Source organism: Limanda limanda, chromosome 1, assembly GCF_963576545.1.
Source record: "Limanda limanda chromosome 1, fLimLim1.1, whole genome shotgun sequence".
NCBI lineage: Eukaryota > Metazoa > Chordata > Actinopteri > Pleuronectiformes > Pleuronectidae > Limanda > Limanda limanda.
The window spans coordinates 25,281,582-25,303,025 of record NC_083636.1 but is presented as its reverse complement, the minus strand read 5'-3'; the positions used below and the strand labels follow the sequence as shown (position 1 = coordinate 25,303,025).

Genomic DNA, 21,444 nt, shown 5'->3' with positions numbered 1-21,444 from the left:
AATTACTGATCAAGTTTAAACTTAAATTGTTTTGATCAAATAAACAAAAAAATGGTGACCTATATGCCAGAATGTTCAATGGTTCAATTCAAACTTTCACCTTTTCAGAATATTTTCTTCTTTCCAGTGAAAAATAGAGAAATAATGGATAAAAACACTTTGTCTCTTCATTTAATCAGTTGAAGATACCTCAATGTCTTTCACTTGTTCAAATGTACAATTCAAATTGTTTTCTTTAACTTTATACCATTCTACTATTTCTATTAATGTAATTATTAAATCATAATCTGGATTTCTTTTTTTATACCTTGCTTTACAAATATTTAAGTACCTCTGTACTTATTCTTCAAGGCAACAGTGGCTGAGGCTCATGGGTATTATAGAACTTAGTCCAGCCTGCCAAAGTGACAAACAACTTGTGATTTCTCAAAAACTGAAACAAAATGTAACGATAATACGGAGTGTGAATGGTTCTCACACTCTAAAAAATGTAGCCTGATTAAAATATTAAGTACAATTGGTTAATGTTAACATGACAGAACCAAAAATGAAGATGCAGATGGTTAGGGCCTGTTCGCATTATAATTGTGAATAGGTTAGCACATGGATGTTAGCATTTGTCTCAATGCATTGTGACAGCCATTGTGACAGAGTTCAGCCTCACAAACCAGAATGTCCCCTGGTTTCATTTGAATATATCCAGTAATTTACAAGAGAAAAGCAAAGATTTGAAGAAAGTCAAAAAATCCAATCTGGAGCTGTACAATTAAAAAAATGTCTGACAAGACAAATGTATCAATCCACTGATAAAACAAATACATTGTTTCTTTCTGTTTGAGAAACATTCTCTGAGAACCACAGGGTCCAGCTGAATTAGCGGAACAGACCCTGGAACTTAGTCTGAATTATTCTCTCTGCTGGTCTCTGATGCCATCTTGTGTTCAGTAAAGGGATTTTACAACCGACCAGTTCAGATCTCTTCTGTATGCTGTATGATAGAAAATAATATTCCTGCAAAATGCATCGAAATGTATTCAAGTTCCATATGATTTCAGAAGACACAGCTCAGAAATTTACTAACCAGTGGGTTAGTTTGATCCCAGTCTCCCCGATTCTGCAGACTGAAGAGTCCTTAGGCAAGACTCTGAACCCCAAATTGCCCTTGACGGCAGTGTTAGTGCAGTATATGAGTGCATGTGTGCATGATAGAGAAGGTGCTGTACATACATGCACTGTATGAATGTGTTTGTGAATGGGTAAATGACAAAATTGTACTGTAAAGAGCTTTTTGTGGTCATCAAGATGGTTAGATTAAGAGTGTACATTTTAATTGAGTAACAAATGGAACAGAACACTTTTGTGAACATTTCATGTGTTGTCAACAGGACCAATCTCAAAGCTCTATTATCTTAAAAAAATTTCCTGAACACAATTATTTTCTTCTACATCACATTCAGTGAAAACAAACCTGAATGTGGATCGAGACCTGGTAGACAAAATAGAACTTACATATGATGCTGAGTTCAGTGTTTTTAGACTTGAAAGATGGCAACAACTAGGTCATTCCTAGCTCACCATAGAAAATAAACCTGAACTGTTGACTGAGTAAACAGAATATTTGATTTAAGTCTCTTTAGGTTCTTTTTTTCCTATTTATTGTTATACATGTATATCATTAAAATAGTTTTCACACTATTTTGGAGATTTGGCTTATTGTTTGCTTTAGAATGTATCTGTACTGAATTATTTAGTAATTGCATGAATGTGTATTTGTTTTATTTTCAATATTTTGTTGGTTTCGTTTTATTATGATCTGAAAAGACTGTCTGTTACAATAATGTGAAGTATTTCAAGATTGTATTTAGGTGTCATCACACTGAAGTAATAGACTTTTTATTTGTACTTAAAATTTGACAGAAGATGCGTTTGAGGTCCAACTGAAGCGGCTCCTCTTGCGCATGTGTAGACGCTCCCTCTCCTCTCCCATCACCGACCGACAGTGACCTCAGAGTCTGCAGCAGCACTCACACACAACTTGGACCCACACGAATACACACACACAAACACACGCACACAAACACACGCTGCACGATAACACGAAGAGACAGCAAGCTCAAATCGTGGCAGCGGCACCTCTTATAGGCACTTCCGGTGGCAACAGAAACACTGCCACTGATTTGTTGAAGGCAGCTGTCAGGGGCCACAGCTGTTTGAGGGCAACCACCGCTGTTTGTGACTTATTCCTTGAAATGTATATGTAGTTTATGAATGTTTATCAGCGTGTTACTGTTCTGAGCACCAAGGATAATTGATCTCTATTTATCCACTTGTATTGTGAAACATGCTCGTTTATATGGCCGATTTCTTTGTAATATCTGTACCGATTCTGCGTAAATGCTTCTGATGCTTTGCCTATTGTTGTGTGTCGTTAACATTTTAAACCACACTGCTTCCAGGCTGCATTAGGGCACCTGCCGCGGCAGCTCCCACCTTTGTTTAAAAACAGCTGTCTCTGCTGCCACACTGTTTGGAGGCAGTTGTGACTTATTCAGGGACATTTGGACTGATTTGTGAAGTGTGACAACAAAGGCAGTTGGGCCCCAAACAGCGTGGCATCAAAGCCACCTGCCTCCAAACAGTTTGGCATTATAGGCACCTGCCACCGAGCAGTGTGGCATCATAGGCCGCTGCCTTGACATATCAGTGGCAGGTTCTGCAGACACCGGAAGTGCCTCTACGGGCTACCGCTGCCACGATTTGAGCTTGCCCTCAGTGGACCGCTGCCACGGTTTGAGCTTGCCCTTACTGGAAACACGGACACGGGCAGAGATGGCCGCTATCTTCGGGAAGATCTTCGTGGGGGTTTACGTGGAAATCAAGCGGAGCGACGGTAAGTTTGCCTCTCAGACACCGCTCCTCCCTCCGGCCGATCCGGATGAGCAGAGCTAACGTCGCCGCTCGCCGCAGTGGGAGCGCTGTGCTACCGAGCGGCTGCTGCATCATCCTCACCGCAGCGAGAGGATGATGCAGGGTTGCTGTAAAAAAAACAACACACAAATGAATTAATCGCCACAGCCTTAAAACCCAGATTGTGTTTTCGTGCTGCTGCGGTCTGTCAGTGCCACAGACACGCCGCCCGGCCGGGCCAGCAGCCGGGCGGGTCCGTGCACCTGTGCGGCTGCTGGGCTCTGACCTGAGCCAAACAAATGTCACCTGTCCGGCCTCTCCTCCCCTCTCCTCCCCTCTTCATCCCTCTTCATCCCTCTCCATCATGGCTCCAGCAGAGGAGGAGACGCAGGCACCAAACCGCCTCAGCATCCTCCAGCAGTGGCCTGTAAATGATGGAGGGATGGTTGCCTGCATGGGGCCTCTCCCCTCTGACTGCATCTCTTCATGCCGGCTCTAAACGACCCTCCTGTATTCCAGCTCATGTTCAGCTGCAGATGTGTGATTTTATTTCATGACTGTCAGGCTCTGTTAACAGACAGTAAATGCAGCAGTTGTGTGGCACATAATGAATGACAGGGAAAAGCATTATCACCATCCCTCACATGAGCCACACCCATTAGCATCTTCTTTTAGTCTTTAAATAAGGACTGGAGACAGGAGATTTTCTGTGATGCAATCATTTACAGAGAACACTCTGAGGGAGAGAACCCGTTGGTTCATTGCTCACTGTGTCGTTTAATGCTCCTGCAGTTTAAAGTGTGGGTCCGTTTGGTGCTGATGCTGAGCAGGCCGAGCATCTCTTTACATCCTCTCTGTGTAACCCTCTCTGCAGGACGGATACACCAGGCGATGGTCACATCGCTGCATGAAGACAACGACAGTGTGACAGTGGAGTGGATCGAGAACGGGGACACCAAAGGGAAAGAGGTACAGCTGCCATTCATTTGCTTTATTTTGTGCAGGATTGCTTTGCTCGGGTGGTTCCTCCTTATTGGTTCTATTTTCGACAGTTCAAAAGTGTCACCAGAAAAAAACAGACTAAAAGTAGCTTTATAATAGCAAATATCGGCAATGAGGTTTTACATCATAAAACTAGAAAGGCTCTCTAAGAACACAAACCTCCGCTAAGGCTGGTTGGCCACTTGATCGACACATTGCGTATTGAGATTAGATACATAAACAGTGTACACAGAAACATTCTGCTCATATTAGACGCAAGCAAATGATCCATTCTCTGATATAGTTGAAAGGAAAATTTGTAACTGTACTTAACAGATCTGGATCCACACCAAATTATTTCACCTTTTCCTAGAAATATGCACTCTGCATATGCATTTTTTTATATCACACAAATGTCAAAAAACACCCTATCTCATAATGTTAAAGTGTAAACAAGTTCCTGGATCTGCCCCCTGATGTGGATCTGCATCAACATTGAATGGCTTCTTTCCTGACCCAAACCACACGCAACCATCCACCAAGTTTTGTTTTCCTGCTAACAAGCAAACACAGCTGGAAACATAACCTCAGACAAACACAGACCCAGCAACAACAACCCCTGTCTCCATCCACTGAGATTTGACAGAATGGCTGCATTCAATTACAGTGGCTCATCCACTTGACAGGTGAAAAATCATTTGGAGCTGCAGAAACATCAGCTCCACATCCCTCCTGCAGCTTTCCAAATACTCTTCTTTTTTCTGTATGGATCATTTCAAACGTGTCTCAGTCTGATCCAAGGTAAACACTGGCTAACTGCAGAGGGGTCTACATCCGGGTGAACGTGACAGCTTATTCTCTCGGTTAATGGGAACATTGTAATGTTCGATTTTAGTGGGTCAAGGAAAATGTCTTTCCTGTGTTTCTCATGATGTAATGTTTTCTTCCTTAGGGAGAGCTGACTGTTGGATTTGTGTGTGTGTGTGTAAACCTTTTTGCGTGAGACAATTTCCAAGCAGTCTCTTTCCGTCATTAAATTGAATGCGTTGCTTGTCTGGAGATATCGCAGTTTTATTAGTGCTGTTCCTCCAGCAGCTCTTCTTGTTCTTCACCGGTCCCATGTTTGTGCCTCAGGTTGACCTGGAGAGCGTCTTCGCTCTGAATCCAGATGTTGCTCCTGATGAGGAGATACCACAGAGTCCTGAGGCTCCTCTTCCTCCCTCAAATGTTGCAAAAGCCAGCAAAGTCCCAAAGGTCTGTCTCTCACTTCCAATCCCCTTTCACACACACAAACACATTCAAAGATTATTATTCAGGGTATTTGTTAAACTTAAGATCATGTTTGAGTTGTTTGAGTTCATTTTATTGCAGTTAATACAGGCATGATTACTATTATTATAATTTTTTTGGTGAAACAGCTTTTATTTTGATAGTCTTACTGCTAGTTTAGCACAGGCACATTCATTCTGAACTGCAAATTAAAACCTGTGTCGTAGGTTTCTGGTTATACTGTCAGACTACTTATTACTAATCCACAGCTTCCAGCCAATTAGATTTGTGACTTCTCTGTAGCCAAGGTATAAATAGATTTGGGGCAAATAATGATCATTTTTATCCTCTCAGTCAATTTCTCGATAAAATGTTTTGTGCATAAATTGTCACAAATTGTTCCCCTGAGTCTAAAATGATACATTTTATTTTTTTTACTTTTGAGAAGCTGAAACCAGTAAATATTTGGTGTTTACGCTTGAAAGGCCAGAAAAATTATTGATTTTTTGATTTCAAACTACCAATTAATCCACTTCTAATTCCTGCATTTACTGCAGGTTAATGTTTGTTAACATATTTATATATTTTAGAGTTACCAGCTTGTGTAGCATGAATAAAAACATCTAGGAATACTAAACTTCAACTCCCAGGGTGCATTTCACAGAAGGCCTCAAATTACAATTACTGATCAAGTTTAAACTTAAATTGTTTTGATCAAATAAACAAAAAAGTGGTGACCTATATGCCAGAATGTTCAATGGTTCAATTCAAACTTTTTCACCTTTTCAGAATATTTTCTTCTTTCCAGTGAAAAATATAGAAATAATGGATAAAAACACTTTGTCTCTTCGGTGCTCATTTAATCAGTTGAAGATTGTTCCTGACGGTTGTTCCTTTTCTAGTAGAAATTGTGCTCAATCTGAAACTTCTTTGAAAGTAAATTTACAATGTGATCGATCATTCAATTTATTGAATTATAGCTGGAGTTTCTCAGGTTTCAGTTTTATCCCAGGAGGCTACTGTGCAGAGAAATTGAGTCGTTCTAAATTGCCTTCAATAAATGTTTTCGTTCAATAGTGTGTAAGCAGGTTTTTCATACATGTGTTATCATCACCAACATAGATTCTGTACTTTTTCAGATTATTCTCATCGTAGAAATCTAGCTGTTAGGTACTTACTGTTTACATCAGAGATGATTTGACCTGTACAGTTGGATCCAAAAATGATATTCATGCACACATCTCCTTTTTAGATCTTCAACTTGCTGATTCTCTCTTATTGTGACAGGTGGACTGTTAGGACAGTTCTTTAACTGTCATGTCCGTCCACTTCCAGGTCTGTTATGAATTTGACATTTTTGTTTTTTTGTATTTACAGACCAGACGGACTACGTCAATACCAAAGCCTGAGAACGCTCCACGGGAGAACAGAGGTACGCTTGATTTAACATTATGCACCAAGAAACCGACTGACCCACAATCTGAGCGTGAGCTAACTAACAAAATGCGTTGCTTTTCCTGCCTACTGAAATACATACATTAAAATGGTATTAACTGTAGTAATATTTTAAATAATACTCGTAACTGTTGGTGAGACATTCATGCATAAACATAATTTTTAAGCTTGTGCGTGCACATTTTGACTTGTGACCAGACGTCCTGAAAATTATTTACCTAAAATAAAAATGTTACTGTAATTCTTTTTATTTCTATTTATACAGTTTCTGAGATTGGGGTGTCTTAATGCATGTATTTATTGAGTAAGTTAAGCATGTAGTAAAATGTTCAAGTTTAGTCATTTCCATACATATGCTAGATGAAGAGAATTAAGAAAACAGAGAGAATTACGCCGTTAATCAGTTATCAAAATAATTAGAAATACATTTTTTGTCATTCAACTACTCTAACTACTAATTGAGTAATTGTTACAACCTTAAATGAAGCCAAAACCATCTGCAAGTAATGCTTCCTCTAGGTGTGATATGTGTAGGAAATAGTGTTATAATTATTAGGGTTGTGTGCTTAATAATTTGAGCGGACTGACCCTTTAACTTGCATAAATGAGTGATTATCCTGGACCGTTTGCTCCTCAGCTGCAGCAGTGGGAACCACCCGGGCCCGTCCCAGCCAGCAAAACCAAGCTGCAAAATCCCCTCCGCCAGCCATCGCTCCCCAGTCTGCACTTAACCAGACCCTGCTTCAGCAGCAGAACGGTAACACATCGTCTGTCTGTGTGGCTTCATGTACAACACACATCAGAGGGGCCTTTCTCCGAAGTAGCTTCCTTCCAGCGTCCCGGCTGTTGTTTTCTGGTGGAGGGCATGTTGCTGAGGCCCGAGCCGGTGATGTCATGCTCCTCTCACAGCTGTGAGGGACTCAAAGCCTCTTTCACAGCCGGCCTCTGGCTTCTGGAGTTCCACCCATACTACAGCACTTGTTCTACAGTTCTTCTGGTGCTATGGGAATTAGGATAAATGTACACTACCCGGGAACTAAAATCAAATTCCTATGAAAGCAAGTGCAGAATCACATTGAAGGATAGGTCTAAGGTTTTTGCTGTCTACTATATGAGTAAAATCAAGTAAACACCTGTTATAATTATTGTATTACTTTGACTTAGTCGTGCAGACATCATGGTCCTGCAGCACATACTCACCTGCTTTATTTAAAAAATAAGCTATGTGATGTGTTTTTAACAATGTACTTTAAAGGAATTAATGAATGAGGTGTTTCTTATGTCTCAGCACGGAAGAAATCCAACTGTGTAAAGGAAGTGGAGAAACTCCAGGAAAGACGAGAGAAGAGACGACTTCAGCAAGCAGAGCAGAGAGAGAAGAGAGCACAGGTTAGAAGCAAAGAAACACATGCACCCAGTTTTATTTAGTAAACACAGCAGTGTTCCTACTGAAGTCGGAAGTCGAGTTCACACAACTTTCATAGTCAGCAGATCGCTGTGTAGTGCAAACTACACGATTTGCTGTATTGTGATCGGGAGTCTTACAGTTGTTGTGACTTGTAACCCCCAACTAATATGTTGATCCTAACAAATCAAGCTTGAGAAGCGGTTGAAACGCTTCAGTGGGCGTCACAGTTGTAAAAAATAGAGAGCGGCTTGGCTTGAATTTTCCGTCCGTTCCCCTGTCCCTGACATGAGGTTTCATTTAACAACACATGCAGATGTTGTGAAGAGCTTGAATTAATTTAGGAAAATATTTGCCTTTTTAATAAAGCAAAAACCCAAGCCAGCATTTTCAGGACCACAAGGTGATGTGAATCTTACTGAAATATTTAAGTACTTTGTGGTTAAAAAAACACTGATCACTTCCTGTTCCATGTGTAGCCGTAGAAATGAAAAATGACTTGCATTTAAATAGTGGTCTTTACAGCCACTCAAAGCACTTTACACCATGAGTCACATTCAACCATTCCCACTCACGTTCATATAGCGCTCCTACTCCAACAATTGCACAATGATTGTACCTGTGTCTTAATAATAATAATAACAACAGCTTGAATTTATATAGTGCCATTCAAGAGACCCAAGAACGCTTTACATACATGTTAGAGGACAAAAGACAAAATTCTTGTCCTAGGACAGTTTTCAGCACAGTCCACCACATGAGTCACAGCTGCCGAGAAGCAATAGTTCCGATCCTCTGGGAATTTGGAAATATCAATAACTCACCCTGGTGCCTGAATACTTTATACTTATTAAGCATAATAGCTGTGGATATGTCTTCAGGTTTTGGGCTGAATATGTGTCTCGGTTTTAGGCCCATGCAAAGTATCATTTAGACCCTTAAAATAAGAGGGTACACATTTTCTCATATTGCAAATAAGGAATGCAGTTTTCATTTGCTTCTGAATGATCTTTCTCAGCTGTGCCTGCATGTATATGTAAAATATACTAAATGAAAAACTAACAGGATATGTCATTTCATCTGACACCTCTGTTTTTGGGTTTTCCGTTGCAGGAGGTGGATGTCAATCTACCAAACTATGAAATTATGTGTATGATCAGAGACTTCAGAGCCAGTCTGGACTACAGGCCATTAACAACTACCGATCTGGTAAGTCTGGTTGGTAATTAATGCTGACTTCACAAGGGGGCGTGGTCAGCATGCTCGTGAGAAGAGTCCATCTAAACATCCCCAGCAAGTGCTATTCACAATCTTGGAATTTTCAAAGTTCTCGAGTTGTGTTCTGTTGAATGTAAAGTTAATATATTGTATATTTATATTTTTTTATTACATTTTTATGTCTAAGGATTTTTATTTTCCTGCATAACATTGCCCGACTACTAGCTAGCCAAATTGTTAGCCTCTGTAGCTTCATCGGCTAACAGCACAGACAGTAATGTTAATATTCGTGTCCATATTCCTGTTGCCGAGCAGAGAGGGTTCACACAGACAGCTAGATCATAGAAGAAAGAACCAGAACCAGGTGTCAAGTTGTTCAGGGAAACAGTAGCTTCAACATATTTACATTTTATAGTAAACACCAGGTATCATACATGCATAAGGTTTCATCAGAAAAAACTCCAATTTGTATTTGGTCAAAAGAGGAGATGACATTAACAGGATTTTCATTTGATGAAGCCACTAAAAAGCTTGGTGAAAGAGCTGAAAGTGTCAGTGATGAATATGTTGATTTTTCCAACCTCAAAGCTACTTGAGGGTAAATAAATGGGAAAATGTACAACGTTGAGAAGTTAAATGTCTGAAATAATCTAATTTCTTTTGTATGTTCATAAAGAATAGTGTATCTGTACTTCTTGGTGTTTCAGATCGAGGACCACAGGATATGTGTCTGTGTACGTGCACGTCCCCTCAATAAAAAAGGTAAGAATTGCCTGATACAGCTTTTTACTTTGAGGCACATGGATATGTGTGAACACAAGATATTGTATTTCCAGAGATAACAGGGAAGGATTTGGATGTGATCACCATTCCCAGTAAGGACGTGGTAATGGTCCATGAGCCCAAGCAGAAAGTCGACCTGACCCGCTACCTGGAGAACCAAACTTTCCGATTCGACTACACCTTTGATGAGAATTCCACCAATGAAATGGTTTATAGGTAATGTTTTTTTCTACTAAGTTTCAGAAACGGAACTGAAACAGCCTTTTGTTAAAGAAAACGCTCCCTTGTTCACAGATTCACTGCTCAGCCGCTGGTCGAGACCATTTTTGAGAGGGGGATGGCGACCTGCTTCGCGTATGGACAAACTGGAAGTGGGAAAACACATGTGAGTGTTTTGATTTTAACTTTATTTAAATTTTGATAACCTTTTATTTCAACACTTGCCGACTTTTAGTGCACTTGTGACTCATTTTTCTCCTTTTCAGACGATGGGAGGTGACTTTTCAGGAAAGAACCAGGACTGCTCCAAAGGGATCTACGCTTTGTCCGGTTAGTTTCCCCTTTTCCTCCATCTCCACTGCCCGTTTCTGCATTTGGCTTGATAATGAAGTGTCTATTTTTTCTCTCCCTGTGCAGCCAGAGATGTTTTTCTCATGCTAAAGAAGCCAAATTACAAGAAGTTGGATCTTCAGGTCTTTGCCACATTTTTTGAGATTTACAGCGGGAAGGCAAGTGTCTTTTAACATGAGTTGTAATCAGTTCCTTCTTGTTGTATTAATTGGTGACACTTAACCCCATTATTTATCATTTATGAATGTATAAAAACATATAATAATTATGACAATCTAATGCAGTTGTTTGCACATACACGCACATTTTATTACATTATATACAATGTTTTAACTAATGTAACTATTTATAACAATTTACCTTCTTCCAGACTACAAGCAGGTCAGGCACTTTGATAACACAGATGTTAGCTCCTGGAATAACACAGACCTCCCGCAGGGCTGCTAGCTAGAGACCCGCTGAGCCATGAAATATGTTCAGTCAATTATATAGCAATGAGAAGTTGTTTTGTTTAGGTTAATGAGTTTTGTCCTCTCATAATAATAATGATAACACTAGTACCAGATAATAAATAATGTAAAAACCAATAAAAACAGTCATAAAAGAATAAACAGACTTAATGTGTGACAAAAATGGAAGCATGATCACCCATAACAATTATAAAAACTAGAATTAGTAAAATCGGGCATGCGGTACGATAAAATTATGATTTAAGCTTTAATTTAAAGGAAGGTACTGAATCGGTATGCCCTTATCTTGGGGCAGGGTACTCTTTCAAAAGCTCTGCCTCCTTTAGTTTTCAGCCGGGAATCTGCAACAGTGATTTCAGTGACCAGGACAATGTTAGAATCAGACCGAGATATTAATAACCAGGTTACTCTGTACAATCCTGATCTGAACATTATCAGAAGTCCTCACAGGGACGAGTGCGTGCACACAGATACTAACTGACCAGCGATAATGATCACATGACAGAACACACATTGAATATAGTTGGATTAAATCATTAAAATTGTCATATAATCATCAACCCCCTCAGAGGTACCAGTGTACATCATGTATAAAGCTTCAAAATGAAGGCTATGGATGCTTCACAAAAAGTTGACATAAACATCAATAGACACTTAAAATAGAAAAACTATTGCTTACAGCTACTAAATTGTGTGTTATAAAATATCTATTAATTGTTAGTATGCTGCTAGATAGTGTGAAATGAAGTAAAACATATTTTACCCAAATGTGTAATGAATATTGTCTCAGATATGTCATAAGGTCAGATGGTTTCTGTCTGTTGTGCCACAGTAAAGGATTTGAGTTGGAACAGTGTGTTTGACTTTGTGCTTTCCTTTAAAGGTGTTTGACCTACTGAACCGCAAGGCTAAGTTACGTGTCCTGGAGGACGGGAAGCAGCAGGTGCAGGTGGTGGGTCTGCAGGAGAAGGAGGTGAAATGTATGGAGGACGTCCTCAAACTGATTGAATTGGGAAACAGCTGCAGGTAAACACAGGAATTAATGTTGTAATTGTTGTTGGGAAAACGTTGGACTGGTCCTCACAAATACACTCTGTGCTGTTTTTTTCCAGGACTTCTGGTCAGACCTCAGCCAACGCTCACTCCTCTCGGAGCCACGCAGTGTTTCAAATCATTCTGCGTAAACAAAGGAAGATGCATGGAAAGTTTTCCCTGATTGACTTGGCGGGGAATGAGAGAGGGGCAGACACCTCCAGCGCCGACCGTCAGACTCGCTTCGAAGGAGCCGAGATCAACAAGAGCCTTCTGGCACTTAAGGTTTCCTCCTCAGTGCTACAGATATCCTGTGTATCAGTGTCTTTACTGCAGAGGTTGAACTGTTTTTCCATGCGGCCTGGAAACAGTTCTGGAGTCTGCATTCAAAAACTGCAGTCATTCAAAAACTGCAGTCATTTAAAAACTGCAGTCATTCTGTCTCAAAACACACAGATTTGGCAAAAAACACATTATGACATAATGTCCATCCTTGACATTCAGTGACAGAATACAGAAAGACAGCAATTCAATTTTTTTATTATTTGTAGACCACATTATACTCAGGTTTATTTTCTCTCTTGCACAGTGCAAAAGAGACTCAGACTCATTCAACTCTAAACTGAGTAGCTGAAGCTTTTCTAGTTAAAGTTACAATTAAGGACCAAGCTAATGTCTCCCCACTCTTGCTGAGAGTTAAGTGCAGATGATTGAGGGCAGACTATGAGGTAAATTGTGATTTGGGAAGTTGGGCTCTATAATTATATTTTAATTTTTAATAGAAGCTTAGTTTTAAGTAAAGTTACAAACCAACAAATTGTTCAAGCAGATAAACAGTTTTTCAATCCCCTGAGTCCTATGGAGAACTGTGTTTACTTCACATAAACTCCTTCTCATTTATTCAGTCCCCTGCAGACATAAGGATTTAATGGTGAGGCGTTTAAGTCAAAATAATAATAATTAGGGATGGATTTTTGCCTTATTCATTTCTTGTTAGTGCAGCCCGACCAAGCGCCAATTCATTTCTTGGCAAAAGAAACTTGCCACTTACTGCTCATTTGTAAAGGCTTTCTATATAGGACAACAGGGTTGACTTTGATCACACTTTGTTACTCATACTTGCAAATTGTAGTGGTTTGTGTTTAGCAGTTTAATAGTTTTTAGATTGAGGTGATATTATTTGGTTGTTAAGTTCCTTCAGATATGGTATCCTATCTGACTGCAGCACACAGAAGTTTAAAAACAGCTATCATTAAGATTAATAGTTTAATGTGCAAAATGTTAATTGGAAAAAATAGCTTAATCTTTAACTCACTTGTTACTTCCCACGAATATTTCAATTTGAGTTAGTAAGTGGTGATATTTCTACTGAGCCACTGATGATGTCTCTGTCTCCGTGCAGGAGTGTATTCGAGCTCTGGGCCTTAACAAACCCCACACTCCTTTCCGAGCCAGCAAGTTAACCCAGGTGCTGAGGGACTCCTTCATCGGAGAAAACTCCAGAACATGCATGGTAAGAAAACAGCACAGCCACATGTGTTACCCAACAGGTTTGAATGAGGCCTGACATTTGCCGATCCAATGTTTTCCGTGCACAGATAGCGACCATCTCTCCTGGAATGGCCTCTTGCGAAAACACCCTGAACACGCTGAGATACGCCAACAGGTAAAACACTCTCTCCTGATCTGCTGTAACTGCAACTCAGGGTCTAGAACACAACTGGCTCTATTCAAATAAATGAGTCCCACAGAGTTTAAGTCTGAATGCAGCCTTAGAGCTGTGATTTGAAGGTGAAGCTGAAATGTATACAACACTGACATTATGTACCTGAGCATGAGGCCACGGTCACACAACTGCAAATGGGAATATTGAGAACGTGAAAAAACGTTTTAAGCACCTCCTGGCTCCTCACAAGGCAGAAGGTTTGCTTCAGAAATTTTTGCATATGTGTGACCGGGCCCTGATGCTGCTGGGAAAGGGTTTGATGACGACACTGAACGTGAGGCAGGGAAGCTGTAAGCAGTGGACTGTCTGAAAGACACTAAACACTTTATTGGCTGATAATTCTCTGTGGGGTTGTCATCGGGAGTAGCAATTTTCAACTTCCATATTGTTATTTAATCCGTTTGAAGATAAGAATATTAATTCATGCAGCTTTGATGTAAATGAAAACTAACCGATCACTCATTAAAAGCTCTATTTGTTCTTTGGAAAAGACTTACATCAGTAAGTACATTTATTGTAGTAGTACATTTTTCAAGTCCAGTACCTTAGTATGGTTTTGAGGTAGCTGTTTTTTACTTACAGTATTTCCATTTTCTGCTACTCTGTACCTCTATTTCTATTCAGAGGCAAATATGGTACCTGATACTTCCCCCACATTTGTATCACTCTGCTATTGCTGCTTTACCTTGACTAAAATATTTGAGTGCTTTCTCTCCCACTGTCCTCTCCTGTCCCTTCTCTTTGCTTCTGTGTGTGTTTCTCTCTCCCACCATGTTTCCAGGGTTAAGGAGTTTGGTATCAGTCCCTCAGACATTCCCTTCTCCCAGGGCGGGGGTGGAGGGAGTCGCTGTGATCTCTCCCCGACTTATGAGTATAACTTATCACTTATCGTATCACTTTCCGTCATCTCCCATCCCCTCTCTCCATAGTCTCTCCCTCCACATGGCATTATGACATCACCTGCACGTCTCATTCATGGCCACTTTTTTTTGCACCCAGAAGTTACCTACAGTCAAAGAAAGTGTTAGTCAGATCAAGGATAAGCCAGGGGATATTCTGTATTTTTTATCAATCTCATGAAAACACTCAAACAATTAATCCCTACAGGTTTTTAAGTTTATCCAAAGCCTGATAAATCTGGTTTGGCCGGGGTCTGTCTGTTTGGAGTTGCATGTTCTCGTGTTTGCGTGGGTTTTATCTCTGGGTTCCTCCCACAGTCAAAAGACATGCAGATTGGGGTGAGGTTCACCGGACACTCTCAATTGAGTGTAGGTGTGAATGTGAGTGTGAATAGTTGTTTGTCTGTTTATGGACTGTGTGCTGTCTACCTGTCCAGGGTGTACCCTCCACGGTCTGCTGGCTGAATGGATGGATGGTATATATCTCGTTCCAGTGAGACACAATATTGCTCTCTGTGACATGTTCCTTCATCACCATGAACCCACACGCACTGTACTTTATTATGACTCAGTTTTAAAGAGGAAGGTATGTGTATTTGTGACTTGTTTCAAAATATCTACATCCTCAGTAGGAACCAGTTGGTTTCAGCCTGAGAGCCACAGACATGGTAGAGAAAAGTAAAATATATTATATATATTCAATGTATACAACATCATCAACCTTATTACTTTACTGCAGGCAATAATAATAATTTGTGTGCACAATTTTAACACCAGAATCTTCCATTTACACCCAGCACCAAAATAAGATCTTTGCGTGGATACATTATCTGGTGGATCAGATGACGTTATCCAGATCATATGTCCAGATACAGATCTCATGTCAGTATCAGGTGCAGAGTCAGAGACTGCTGCTTTGACATTCATCTGCTAAGGGATGATGATTCTCTGTGGGTTTCTCATCAGGAGCCACAAGGTTCAAATTTCACATCATGATTAGATCAATTTTTAGAGATAAAATACTGATGAACACAGCTTTGATTCGTTTTTTAAATGAAAAAGAATGAATCACACATGGATAGCTTTTATTGTTTTTCTGAAAGTGACTTAGAATCACCCAGTAGCCAAGTACATTTACTCAAACTACATGATGTCTGTTGTAATGGAGCCAAAATAGTGCTCGCTGCAATTTTTGAATCATTTTAGGATAAGTTTACTTTTGATAAAGTGTCCCTGACTGAACTAATAGAAAGGGTTCTGGGTTTTTATGTGTCATTTCATTGTTTGGAGTGGATCTTTAAGGATGGTAACCTGCAGGCCACTAATCTCCTGAGTGGAGACATAAATACTGTACTTCATTATTTCATAATATCCATAATCCCAGTGTTAGAAGAGGTAACAACTGCTTTTCCTCCCATTTTTTTGTTAATTTTGCACCACCATACATTTTAGGTTGAATTTGAACTCTTTTAATTTTTACAGCTTAGATTTCCCTGAATGTCTGCATGGAGTCTGTAACATTTATCAGTTCCTTCATCACCACACTGATGCTCCATATGCCCCCCTGTTTTATCACAGTATCCGCTTCTTCTCCTGGCATGCTAAGCATTTTCACCAGTCATTAGTCTGTGTTTGGTCGCATGCAGCTCCAGCTCCATTAGCTCATCTGGTACTTCAGCAGCAGTCAGTGTTTCTGGATTAACCGGCTGCGATGGTGTGTTGTCAGGGTGAAGGAGCTCATTGTGGAACCGCCAGCAGCGAATGGGGGCCGCCAGGGAGGACTCGCCAACCAGCTGGAGGTGCTGGAGGCTCAGTGGGGAGTCGGCAACTCTCCACAGAGAGACGACTTGAAGCTGCTCTGCGAACAAAACGTAAGACAAACACAGATTCATTCAGGTGGATGTGGGCTTAAGTTTGCCTTAAAACAATACTCACATTTGTACATTTAACACGAAACCATATGCAATGTGTTTCTCTGCTGTCACATTCTTACTAAGTATGGGTTCATTGAAACTCACGGCAATATAAAGTCCTGCACCTCTGCGGAAACATACAATCATGTCAAGAAGTAGAGACTGTTTGTATGACAGCTTCTCAATTATGTAAAATCAAGTTTTTGCAGAATCATGTTTGCCTTGCGACTGCAGGTTTTGTACTTCAGAGGCTTAAAGAGGTTTTATGAGCAGCCCTATGAGAGATAATACTCATACTCTCTCACATGTAGTATGCATTGAGTTATTGCAGCTAGTGGAACAGAGGCTAGACAGAGTATGATGTCATAACATCAACTCTATGTGTGATGATTTAATAAAGAGCCTCCGGTGTAAGTGATGGGGACAACATCTCCCGACCTTGTTCAGTACAAAACACATTTTCCAAAGTTAGTCTGGCACTAACATATGACCTGTCCTATTCCTAGTTTAGATTACTAGATTGAGACAGTAGAAAGTGCTGTATCTCTCTCGATAGTTTAATGAACTTGAATTGATTAATAGTGTTTAACTGGGAAGTGCTGGTTATTCATCATACTAATGTAATTAAAAGTCAATTAAAAGTCTGAATTTATCAAATTAAGTGAGTCTCATCATCTAATGCTCTGTGTAAGTTCCCACAGAGAGGAACATCAATGCTGCCCCTCAGGTCCCAGTGTCACTGGACCAAAACCGACTTTTTTTTTCTCTATTTGTAGGAGGAAGAGGTTTCCCCGCAGCTCTTCTCCTTCCATGAAGCCGTGTCTCAGCTGGTGGAGATGGAGGACCAGGTTCTGGAGGACCACAGGGCTGTGTTCCAGGTACTGTAAAGTCTCAACAAAGTCACTCAAAATTCTGACTTGACATGACCGATCCACATTAAGTCAAGCTTCAGGAGTGACCTGATATTTCTTTTCTGAAGAAACAGTCACAGCCTGATTTTCTTTACTGTATGAATGATGTGTTGTTCACAATTCTTTCCAAACGTGCTTTCCAACAAATATAAGTGCTCACAGTTCTGGATATGTGTATATTTTCATTTCCTCTTTATCAGTCCGATGTTTTCAGTTATAAAGTGTTTACCTCCACAGGAGTCCATCCGCTGGCTGGAGGACGAGAAGATGCTTTTGGAAATGACAGAGGAGGTGGACTACGACGTCGAGTCATATGCAACTCAACTAGAACAAATCCTGGACCAGAAGATCGATATTCTCACTGAGCTCAGAGGTAAAGTCGTTTGCCTTAATCTGAGCTCGGATGTTCATCACAGCTCTTATCTTCAACATTTTCTATCAGGTTCGACAAGGCACAAAGTGAACACTCAGATTATTGTAAAGGCTGCAACAGCTCAAGGTTAAAGCCTTGTTTCCATGAAGTTTTGTTTCATGTCTGTAATTTAGTCTCATTTACGGACTCAGCTCCCTTGTGTTCATTGTGAAAATAATTTCTTTACAGCTGACTACAGACGCCACTGCAGGCTTTGGAGAAAGTCAATTTAAACAACAGATTTTTATGGAATATGTGCCTGGAAAAATAACGCAATAAAAACTTTGTGTTAGGATTGGTGGTTGAAGCACACTGTTTGTCAATTATTCTATTATCAATATATCTAATGATATATTCATAAATAAATGAATATATTTGAATGTAATAACTGAACTCACACGTTTATTCAACTTCAGTTTACTCTTTTTTAAAGAACATGGAAATTCACTGTATGTGCCAAACTGGCTGAACAAGTTTATATTTCATAGTAGAAATACACAATGTCAAACAATTTAGTTGAGCCTCTTAGGTAATTAGTTTTTATGCCATTTCTTGTGGCATTAAGTTCATATGGTCTGTCCGAAGGGGAGGAGTTTAGCAACACATCTGAGATGATCGAGGTTGCCATAGGAACAAATGCTTTCCCCGTTGACTTGCATACGGACACAGAGTTATGTGGAAATGAGGCGTTGACATGCAGAGAAATATTGGGAAATTTGGGAAATATGCGACAACCACCATCTAAGATCCCTTGCAATAAATATGTGATCTCAATCTGTGTCTCTTATGCACATAAAAAGATAAAACCAGTTAAATAAGCATGTTTAACAACAATTGAAGTGCACATTATCAAAACTTATTTTCATCCATATTCAAAAAAACTCAATGTCAGTGGCTGTTGCTCTTTCTCAATTATTTTATAGGTATTTGAGAATCATGTGTTTTTGATACAGCAGCAGCTCTTCTGGTTGAGGAGGCTGGGAATCAAGAGAAAAACCCAATCAACACATTGATAGATTGTCATCTCTACATAAAAATCACTCAATCGTTTGGGCAAGCAGCCCAACCGAATGAATCACCACACGGGACTGCATAGAGCGCTGTTGCTTAGTAAAAGTAGTTTTGCTTAAGCAAAAAGAGGCCCTTGAACGCACAAGTCACAAGTTGTGATATCTGATATTGTTAGTCATTGACGCATGTTGTGTGATGTTTTCTTTTCTTTCAGATAAAGTCAAGTCTTTCCGTTGTGCACTCTCGGAAGAGGAACAAGCTAGCAAACAAATAACCCCGAAGAGGCCTCGTGCACTATAGACGCCCATAAAACACACAATATTCCACTGTAACGATGACTTGACCTGAGACGGGGGAGGCCTTGTCTCTAAGATGCTCAGCTGTTAATTTATGACTTACTGTCTCTGTGTGTTTGGTTCCTCCTTCCACCTCTTTGCTGTACAGACTGCCACCGCTTCCCCTCATCCATCCGTCCATCTGTAAAACCAAACTGTCTCCGCTCTCCCATCCTGTGAAGTGAATTCACCACCTTTCTGTCATGTGCGATAAGGCACACGTGTTTCGTGCAAACGAAAAAAAAGATAAACAACTATTTGTTTTAAATGAATTTTTATAGATTTAATCATATCTTATCTTCACCGTGGCCAATTTTTTAAACAGCTGTTGCCATTTTGTGCAATATATGGAGGATCCTCCTCCTGTTCCCTGTGTTTCAGTTCAGGGGTGAACAGCACATGTTGTGTTTGTGTGTACAGTAAAATGAGCCACTGTGTGTTTGTGTTGATACTGTATAGGTTTGACTGAGCCAAAAAAACACAAAACTGCCCTTACATTACATCAATCGACCTAATGAGGGTGTTATGTCAGTGTTCCAGACGGCATTTGCAACATTAAAGAAATAATACTTCTTGTTGCTGCCCTTGTTTTTATTTACCCTGGAAAAAAAATTTAATTTAAAAAACTTTAAACTCTCAAACAAAACTGTGAGCTGTGTGCCGCTGACAGACTCAGTGTAACACTTCAGTTTTGCATTTATTTGTGGTATATAAATATGTAATAAATGGTTTATAACACTGATTGATGTAGGGACATTTTAAATCTTTACTGATGTACAGTACATGTCAGAAATTATAACTTCTCCAATGAAGATGCAGTGTTTTTTATGATCATGATCATTCATTACATGCTAATACAGCAGCTTCTATTCATGGGAGTTAAATACATTTGCTTACAACTGTATGTTTTTAAAAGTTCTGACCTGCAAAGTAAAGTGATCCTACACTTTTTCCCTGATATTTACAGATAGTTGATATTGAGAGTTTGGGCATTCACTTTGTGAATGAATGATTTCAGTATATCAGTAAACTTGTGGGTTCATCACCTGTGAGTTGTGCTGCATTTCCTGTCAGGTATCAGCAAAACACGAGCATGCTACAGCTTTGCACTGTACGACTCTGAAAGGTGGAGAGAAAAGCTGAATTTTTATGGAGAAATAAATTGGCTGAGGAATGTGAAAAAATTTAACTGGAAACTGTTGCAGTATTCAATTAAGGTTTTCCTGAAGAGGAACTGCATTAAAGGCTCTGTGTGTAGGACTGAGTGGAGCAACTATGCGTTTTATAACTAAAACGCAGTATTGTGGATGTTGCCCAAAACTCGAAAGCCCTATAGAGCCAGGGTTTGGTTTGTCTGACTCGGGGAAAAAGATCCAACTCCCAATGCAGATATAAAGGATTCATTCTGAGGGAACAATCTAACAATGTTTGTCAAGTAAATACTAATTAAAAAATAATTTGTATTATAATATTCAATTTCTGCCAATATATCCCCATAAATCCTCGAATATTTAATTACGGGATTCAGTTCTTCCCCATCCCGAGATTATACACTCGTGTCCAGCCTGGAACCTCCGATCTGGTAAACACGCGGTCCTCACTTACTTTGTTTCCATCGCACAGTAGGGACTGTCCATGACTTTGAGTTGAAGGAGAGCTGCACAAACGGTAAAGTGACATTAATCATTTCATTAAAAAACTTATTATAATTATTATAATTTTCCAATCCTTAAATCGTCATTATTTTTAAAAAAAAGATAATATTGTGACATTCTGCATGAAATAAAATCAATAGAACTAACGAATGACTCAAAGGTTTGGATTTAAGTAATGAAATGAAACGAATAGAGATGAATCATAACATCACTAATGGAATATGGTTTACGATTTATCTAGATTAAGAATTGACTCTATATCTGAATGATGTGACAAACCAATGTCATTGTATACTGCATCAGGCTCAAGTCTGTAGTCTGCATGTTTCACAGTTTGTATGACCGGGATGATGTGATCCTCCTTCTCAGCTCTATCTATGTTCACTCCTCGCATCACCACCTGGTATTCAACGTCTTGACTGAAAAAATTTTTTTAAGACAATGTAAAAAACTAAATATGAGGAGCTGATGTTTTTAAACAGGCTTTGCCTT

General features: G+C 39.7%; 1 protein-coding gene across 1 annotated transcript; it reads left to right on the top strand.

The window, feature by feature from the left end:
- Positions 1–2,829: 2,829 nt before the first annotated feature.
- Positions 2,830–19,262, top strand: LOC133001273 (kinesin-like protein KIF2A). The gene is made up of 20 exons (XM_061070843.1): positions 2,830–2,890; positions 3,782–3,876; positions 5,023–5,142; positions 6,535–6,589; positions 7,259–7,369; positions 7,901–8,001; positions 9,131–9,226; positions 9,943–9,997; positions 10,072–10,234; positions 10,313–10,403; positions 10,504–10,567; positions 10,655–10,746; positions 11,942–12,084; positions 12,171–12,375; positions 13,493–13,603; positions 13,689–13,756; positions 16,442–16,586; positions 17,405–17,506; positions 17,777–17,912; positions 19,177–19,262. Exons 1-20 carry the CDS (start codon positions 2,830–2,832, stop codon positions 19,260–19,262), a joined length of 2,100 nt encoding a protein of 699 aa, XP_060926826.1.
- The last annotated feature ends 2,182 nt before the right edge of the window (positions 19,263–21,444 follow it).

Excerpts from the sequence above, each read along its gene's own strand:
- LOC133001273 (XM_061070843.1), top strand. The coding sequence starts at position 2,830 with ATGGCCGCTATCTTCGGGAAGATCTTCGTGGGGGTTTACGTGGAAATC. Across the intron at positions 17,507-17,776 it reads ACCACAGGGCTGTGTTCCAG|GAGTCCATCCGCTGGCTGGA; the intron begins GTACTGTAAAGT and ends TTACCTCCACAG. Across the intron at positions 17,913-19,176 it reads TATTCTCACTGAGCTCAGAG|ATAAAGTCAAGTCTTTCCGT; the intron begins GTAAAGTCGTTT and ends CTTTTCTTTCAG.